The sequence below is a fragment of the Pagrus major genome, chromosome 16 (genome assembly GCF_040436345.1).
Source record: "Pagrus major chromosome 16, Pma_NU_1.0".
Taxonomy (NCBI): Eukaryota; Metazoa; Chordata; class Actinopteri; order Spariformes; family Sparidae; genus Pagrus; species Pagrus major.
This window is the reverse complement of record NC_133230.1, coordinates 4,023,817-4,032,600: the sequence shown is the minus strand read 5'-3', so window position 1 is coordinate 4,032,600 and position 8,784 is coordinate 4,023,817. Positions and strand designations below refer to the sequence as shown.

The 8,784-nt window shown below is 39.6% G+C and overlaps 1 protein-coding gene across 3 annotated transcripts in view; it reads right to left on the bottom strand.

Annotated features, from left to right (window-relative positions):
- The window catches only part of slc4a11 (solute carrier family 4 member 11), a 106,891-nt gene continuing 98,107 nt past the window's right edge, over positions 1-8,784 (bottom strand). For all 3 annotated transcript variants that reach the window (XM_073484497.1, XM_073484499.1, XM_073484498.1), the window contains exons 17-20: positions 7,863-8,036; positions 5,936-6,131; positions 3,467-3,636; positions 1-2,287 (exon numbers count right to left, since the gene is read on the bottom strand). In XM_073484497.1, the coding sequence (XP_073340598.1) occupies positions 2,221-2,287; positions 3,467-3,636; positions 5,936-6,131; positions 7,863-8,036 (607 nt within the window). In that variant the 3' untranslated portion in view covers positions 1-2,220. The remainder of the gene's footprint in view (positions 2,288-3,466; positions 3,637-5,935; positions 6,132-7,862; positions 8,037-8,784) is intronic.

The window sequence follows — 8,784 nt, the reverse complement described above, 5'->3', positions numbered from 1 at the left end:
AGATAACAAGATAATCTCTCCAGACGTCTGGATTTATTACATGACAACGTTTTGCAAGCATTGATCTAATCATAACATCTAAATAGAAAAAACAAGACCAGATTATTCTAAAACTCATCCTGGAACACTTGTTCACATAAAAGAAAAAAGAGGGATGCATTTTTGTTGAATCCAAAGCCCACAAATGTTCTTCTTTTTTAATTTTATTCTCCACCTTTTACCTGACTTTCATTTTAACGAGCAATGCACCAGAACTGTGTTGGACTTTGACATGGAGCTGGGAGGGACTCTGATATGTAAACACTGCGGCAGAAGCCCGATGTAAGACGACACACTCAAGATTACAAGAATCAGTAACTGTGGAATGTAAAAGGAGCAAACAACACACAAAATTATCTTTTTGTACTTAAAAGATAACGATAAATAAATATTTCTATTTCAATTTTAACCTAAAATACTTTTTGTTTCTATATTGCCATAATATATTCTAATATATTCATAATTTGATAAAGATTTCACTATATGTTTTGGTTTGTGCTGTCGTTCTAAATAATTATATATAATATATATATACCTGTGGAATGTATGTTTTTATTCAGCTGAGACCTTAAATTACACCTTAAAAATGAGGTTTTTTACTAAAGAGCTGGCAGGAAGCTTGATGACACACATGCACACACACACGCACACACACATAAGCAAACACGCTCCCTTTTTCTCTCCTTAATGCAGCTCAGTCGCCAGAATAAAAGGTTGGTGGTTAACGTTTCTTTGAACCACTTAAACATTTGTACGTGTTGTACGTAGCATATCAGCATTTCTAGTCGGGACACCTTCAGCTGCGTCTGTGGCACCGAAAGATGATATTTTTGACGAGAAGTCATTGCATTTCCAATCATGTTTGTGCCGACTAAAACCGGATACTTGCAGCATATCGACATTTCTACGATACGGCGTGCGGTTTAATATTAGAAACGTGAGGCAATGTTTTTAAGGAGATAAACGGACAATTTCCAGGAAAACTTGTGGTGACATGGCGAGAAGTCAGCGTGTTTCCAGCCATGTTTGTGGCGACTAAAACCAGATTTTTTTTGGAAGAAGTCGGGAGATCTCCAGTTGTGTTTATAGAGACCAAAACTACGAACAAAGTAGGCATTTTAAGCCAAAACATGATATTTTCCTAACTCTAACCAACCAGAGAAGAAGCACGGCGTTAACCCGACATAAAAATTGAAGAACTAAACCTAAAGAAACATTAACATGCAGCTTAAAGAAATGCTTCAACGTCAATAGCCAACATTTACTCTGGCGACTGTGTTACCTTAATGAACACTGACATTTGCTGGAATGACTCAGAAACTAAATATGTACGAGCACAAGTGTCCTTGGTAGAAAAAAGAGGGAATCACAGCTAAAAGGTGCAGGAATGTTAAGGTTTGAACACTGCACAATGACAGCAATACAAAAAGGTAAAGACTTTACTTTGCAGTGGCCTAAATGCAGCGTTCATATCAGCTTATTCGCTCGTTGGAAAAGTATTTAAGTACTTATCAACACAGTGTAAGTATGTAAAATTGACCCGAATGACAGTGTACAAACACAACGTGAGTGCAAAGTGTCAAAAAAGATATTGTTCATACTTACATTGTGCCATTACACCTTTCTAAGTACTCGATAATGTACACTGGCAGCATTTGTATTCCTTACACAGTATTAGTGAGTACTTGAAGCACTTACCCATATAGCTTATCACACAGATGAACACAGAAGTGAGGATAAAATGTTACCATAAAATGTAAAAGGTGTGAGAGGAGAACATGGAGGTATATGGCACTGAACGAGGGGTCAAAACGGAGGTGAAACAGGGAGTTCTGGGCGGTTCCAGTTTCTCTGCAGAACTTTTTTCCCCCAGAGAGATGCTGTCAGTCCATGTTTGGAAAAACATTTTCCCACGGCTCTCATCTCTCCTCCTCACACACGACTTCCCACATTTCCAGTGCTTCACCTGTAAGAATGTTCTTATCGGATACAAAAAATCAAAACAGTCGGTACTTCCTCCTTCCTTCTTTTTTTTTTTTTTGCTTCCATACAGTTTTGCATTGAAAAATACGTTTGTTTTTTTAAATCCTCATCTCATCTCTCTCTCTCTATCTTTCTTTTTTTTTTTTTAAACTCTAGACGTCTTTTCTCGTGGATCCAGAACTTCGTCTCCGTCCGTAGCTACATGTGTTGTGCATCCATTATGTCCAAGTATTTGGCCTCAATGATATGAGGAAGCACGTTGTTCCTGGAAACAGAGGAGACAGAATTCATGTTAGTCGTTACTTGTTAGTCCAGCGAAGACAAGGAAACATCACACCATCAAAATGTCAGATATTATCAGATATGATTCATCACTTCCTTCTCAGTAGTACCAGCGAACAAGAGAGCAAATCAACCATACAGTGACGGCTGATGGACAAGTATGTGAGTGTGCATAATGCCACTACAGATCTGGCTGCATATTTTGCATATCAACTAGAAAATGATACTTAATGCAGTAAAATTTGAAAGAAACCGGTTTGGTTCAAACTCTGATTTGTGGTGTTTTTAAGACTAAACCCGTATTTTAAAAAAGTTAGGAGGCTGTTTTAAACATAAATTAAACAACATTTGATAATTACCAGTATATCCAGTGTTTAACCACCTCAGTCATCATTGAATTTTGTAAATATACGCTTATTTTGAAATTGATGGCAGCAACAAGTTGAGTTAGGGGCAACGAAAGACCGAGAAAGATGTGTTTGCTAACACACTGCCCCCAAGTGCACCGAAATAAATGAATGAATACAGGTCGAAATGATGAAAAACAATATAATATCAGCCTTAGGTATTACACAGAAGATGAACTGTCTGGTCTTGAGATGGTGTGCTTCATCAACATGCTGAAATCAAACCAAATGTACAAAAATAGGAAAATACTAAAGATTAAACTTTGAAAAACAGTTTTTCGAGTGCAAACCGTGTTGTTTTATTGAAGATATTCTACTATAGTTTGAAGCGGTCGAGGGTGCATCGGTAAATTATTCTGTGAATCTACAAATATCATATATAATGCACTACGCCCATCTGCTGTTCGATCCGCAGCCTCTGTTTTCATATATTCTCTTTAATAAGACTGAACCGATGAACCGCGGCACAAAACATTTGTATCTCGACTCGACTGCCAGATGTTTCCAGATGAAATACAATACTCATTATAGAAATAAAAATATGATATAATAAAACTAGAACTGTCTATTTTATTCCCCCACATTGAGCTGTTTAGAGAGATTTGTGGTTCTGACTGTGGATGAAACAGATTTTTCATCCCGAGGCAGATTCAGGTCAGACGCAGCCCTCGTTACCTGTGCCTCTGCTGAATGTCATCCCGCTTTAAAGCACTCGAGAAAATCATTTGCTCAGACAAAAACTGCCGCAGTCGTACCTGATTGGAATTAGCAGGATCATGAGCAGAGGGAAGATCATCTTCATGTACGGTATCGGGTACATGCCAAACGTACACAGTACCAGCAGCTGCATCATCTGCAGGAAGGTGAAGTAGTGGATCTTTCTCTGGGGCACTTTGCGGATGTAGTGGGTGGGCGGGTAAGACGTCTGCAGGAGGTGAGAGGATCAGGACAGATTAAAATACAATCTACCCTGAGGTTCTTTTCCTCACTGTCCTCAAGTCTCCTGCAGTCTTAAAGAAATGACTCAGGGAGGGAGGACGGCCCACACACCCTCTCAGAAGTGCACTGCAGGTTTTCAGATCATAAATAACATTTAGCTTCCCCACAATGCTTTCTTATGAAGTAAAATCTGTGTGTTTTATAGCATGAGGCGTCTCCTGTGTGAATATGTGAGGCGGGGTACTTTAAACCTGCACTCGATGAGGTGTTTATATAAGAATGAACCCGTCTTTCCAGTCTGAGTGGAGCTCCGACAAAAACAAACTCATCTCTCCCAACTGATCTGGTGTCAGGTCTGAACCTCTGCCTGCAAAACTATGTCACAATCGTTATAAAGTACAGAAACAAGACTCAACAAATCTCCGCTCTCCATTGTCGAGGGCGTGAAAAGCTCTCAAAAACTTCATGAGTCATAAAATTGAAGCTTCTTGTTGAGGCAGACATTGTGATTGTGTGATCCATTTCAGCTGTGATTTTATGAGGAGTTACTTTCCTGTTAAATATTGTGATGTTGAGAAGAAAAAACAGCACATAACAGTGAGATACAGCCACGAAAGAACATCAGAAATGTTATGAAGTTTCTTTGAGTGACCTTGACCTTCATGTTGAATGTGAATATGTAAAATATCAGTACAATAGAATGACTTTTTTTCCTTGATACATCTACAGAAGAACTGGAGAAGCTATTACAAATTTACTGATTAATCTATTTTTGAAATTGGTATGTTTTCGCCCATATGAAAAATATTCCTTGTTAAACTTGTTAGCTTGTTTCTTCTGTTTATGTTTTACTGGTCTTGTCCTCACTGCAGGACAGCAGGAGACTGCTGGTTTGTAAAACTGATTCAGGCTCACAGCTGGCAATGGTTTTTCATTGCTCTGATGTCGTTTCCTGCTAAAAATAAAAAATAAAATGGAAAAAATGAAAATTTAATAAGATGCCGGGACTTTTAAACATGATCCCATTGTACTGTCTGCAGGATTTCTGGGTAAGGCAGTAGAGATCTTCTTCAGTGAAGTTTTAAGGCATATAAAAAATACACTGCTTGGCTTTTTTTTTTTAAATGTTCCTTCTCACTCTGTGAAAAGTCTAAAAATATATGAATAAACAAATATGTTCCAGTTAAAATGTTTAACTTCTGGACACAAACTGATCCTATTTCACCGTAAAGACCATTCTCAGAGTTTGTGCACTGAAGGCGTCAAGTTTCCACTTCACACAAAAGATAGATTTCAAAATGTACATTAAGCACAAAATGGTCTCTGATTTTTGTGACGAAGCATCCAGAGCCCTCAGGTCGTCTGGAAACAGGTTTACTCAGTGTTCCCAGGATCAGAACTGAGCGAGGTGAAGCAGCTTTTAGTTTTAAGCTTCCTGCTGATGTCCGCTAAAACTGTCAGGGCTTAAAACATCTGTGTTTACTGTGGCTCTCCAAAAATAATTAGATGGATAACTACTACTTATCTTTGTTTCCTATTGTCTTTCAAATGCAATTTTCTTACTGTCTTACTTTTAATGTATTTACATGCCCCTGTAAAGCATTTTGAATCGCCCTGTGTCTGAATGGTGCTACATAAATTAACTTCAAAACTAGTTGTGATGTCAAAAAAAATCCTTAACTGAGATTTAAGGTGAGCTCAGAGAAACGTTCACCCTTCAGCTCATGAATCTGAAAACAGCCTTCAGAGCTCAAACATCCGAGTGAAGCAACAATAAGTCAAAGACATTTTCGAGGTTAGAGGGACCATTAAAAAAAAAAAAACAGTTACCTCTCACGGCCATTTGGAGGCGCTAGTGTGTGCAGTTACAGAGTACAGTTAAGAGGGAAAAGCTTTCAGTAGGAAGGTTAAATCGGACACACAGGAGCAGAGACACAAGAGAACAGAGATTCTTGTAGATTTTGAGTTTATGTTTTGATCTGACGGAGCATGTTAGAGGGGTCAGCGGGAGGATAATGAATAAAGATGGTGTTAATAAGCATCTTCATGTGGCTGATACCCACCACTTGAATAATAATAATGTTAATTTACTGACAGATCTGTCTTAATTCACTCCCACCTGGTATTCTGAGTAGAATGAAAACAAATAAAAAAATTAGATTTGCAAATTTTTCTTGACACAGGTCTGGTCCTCCACCACCGGGCACCCAGTCAACCGTTTGATCTGCAGAGCCCTGCAATCGACATATGGTAAAACACACACACACACACACACGCTCTCTCACCTGCTCCTTGAGGAGGAGGGCCATGCGGTCGCACATCTGGTTTCCGTCGATGGAGGTGAGGGCGATGTAGAGGAAGAGGCCGTACAGGACGGGTTTGGGGATCCATTGCAGCGGGAGGGGCAGCAGCAGCACCGACACGCCGATGAAGATGTTGGCAGTCAGAGACGTCAGCCGGGTCTCCTTCACCTGGACGATACTGGGGAGACACACACACACACAATAACACACACAAATGAACAGTTACTGGAAAGCACACAATAGTTTTATACAATGCAGGACAGGATTTTCTTATCAGTGTTATTGCACATTTTCCATCTGAAAAATTGTCAATTTTTAAGACTAAGGCTTCTTTCTTTCAGGGTTCAAACTAAAACAGCAGACAGTGATTAAACTTAAACTTAAACTTTAAGAACTCGCTCCCTTTGGACTTAAGATCTGTTGACACCTTAAAAAGCAGCTCAAATCCTCCTGTTTAGACTGTTTATTCATATTTATGTTGTTTTCACTCTTCTTTAGTCAGTACTGTCTCTCGTTATAACTGAACAGAGATAAGAATTTAAATGCATGAGTCTAACTAACTAACTAACTAACTAACTAACTGATCTTCAGCCAAAATACACAAGTAATTATGAGGTTAAACGATTGTTTAGCGCATGTTTATTTGCATAACGGTGACATATTTTAAATAAAAAGTCAGAAAACAAAGCAGAGATGCAATAAAAATGTGCGCAGGTGGAGAAAAAAAAAGTCTAAATGCTTCAATAAATGTCAAGCGAATAAAGTTGGTATTATTTATCTGTCTTTATTTTTTATTATGGACACTTTCTGCTCTTAAAATCTATCAACCTACCTCCAACCTACTAGTTTTAAGGTTAGTAGCCTCTTGTGATGAAGACAGTAGATAGTTAACTTTGTTTTAGTAACGTTCAGACACCCAGGTCACATCTCATCCTAAAGCTAACAGATTTGGCTTGTTTATTGTCTTTTTCGGCAAATAAATTACTCTCAAAATACAAGTTTAGGTAGTTGGAGAGAGTCCTTTTAACCACAACTTTTAAAAAGGGTACAGAAAGAACAAATTCACTCATTTATAAGTGAAAAGGCAGCCAGGTAAACTCATAAATAAAAGACGCATGAGGTCAAACATCTTTGCTGGATTATTAAGGCCATATTATCACATGTGTATTATTAACACGATATCAATATTTGATTTTTTAATATCACTAATTCCCTCGTACTGTTGTGTCTTCATAATAATAAGCCCACAGTAGATAGAAATGTTACGTTTAAAGCCAGTTGTTCTGCTGCCGCACCACCAGACTACAGAGCAGCTTCTCTCTTCAGGCTCCTAATTTCATCCTCAGCCGTCAAACATGAAAAATAGTTTGGATTTTCAGACTCTGACCCGGTGAAAGGTATTAAGAATCATTAAGGTCTCTTCTGCTTATGTAGGTCATACAGAGGCGTCAGTATTAAATTGAGACTGTTTCATAACCAGTTAAAAGTTCCTTGTAATACATCTGAGTAACCACAGATTTAGAAATCTTGAATCTTAGTTTCGTACTTTCGAGAACCCTGAGTTGCAGACTTTTCTGCAATCGATATCTCTCATTAGAGTCTTATAGAGGATTGTTTCCTCTGCCCCATTCATCCCACTTAACTACTTAACAAATCCTGAATATAACTAACTACACTTTCGTACATATCTGTGCGGCCGGAGAGATGAACTTAATCCTCTCATCTCTTAACAAGTCCCTCACCTCTTCAACCCGGAGAGAAAATGCTCGGTTACATAATAATCATGCAATCAGTGAAGAGCAGGATACAGTAGCACTGCAACGCTAAATTACAGTCACCACATGCTCTGAAGACGACCTTTAATTGAGCGCCTGATTAGCGGCGGCGATGATGGGGCGGGTTAACTCACGTCTCGTAGAGGTGCCCGCCCTCCACGCGCTGCTCCACGAAAGCCAGCTGGCGCACATGGAGGGTGGAGTGGGGGAAGGCGGCGTGCATCCAGGGCAACCCCAGCACCGACATCAGTATGTTAATGAGCCCGGAGAGCATCAGGTCCCAGTGATACGCCGTGCCCTTCAGCAACCTGAGGAGGCAACACAACTGTCACACACCGCCACACAGTCGAACAACAGGCTAAACCACAACAACTCATCTCGACCACAGAGAAAAAAAACACATGAAAACACACATAAGAGGAAAAAAATAAAGTTTGCATACTGTAATATCTAGCACACGTGACCGCAGTCCACACACACACACACACACACACACACACACACACACACTCACACTCACAAAGGGCATCATTCTCCTAAGGTTAGCGGTGCCCTTCAACACAAGCTGAATGAACGTCGCTCATGTTTTTCACTCATTCTTCTCATTCAGCGTACAACAACATCCATGTTGTGCATTCTCCTGAATGTTTTCATGCGCGGCGAACACATGAATCAACATGTCGCCGGCGATGACATCGGAAGCTGAGCGTGACAGTACAGTAACTTTTTACATAAAAGGATGACTGCGACCTTTATGATGCCACACAACATTTTTTCTCTGCACATGTTAGTGAAGGATCACTGCTGTGCATCTTCCCCTGCCTCTGCAGCCGGCTCTGTGGGAGGGCGGTGTGTGTTTTTCAGGGGAAGTTCACTCTAAAAAATTGTCTCCAGCAAATGTTACGTAAAGAAATATCGACAGACTGATCACAACAATCCCCCAGACGCGCGTCCTGCTTGCGTGCCCTTGAGCATGACATTGAATCCAGCACAGTTTAAATCAATCTGGATAAGCACTGAAATGCAGTCCATGTATATACAAAAAAATGAAGTTAT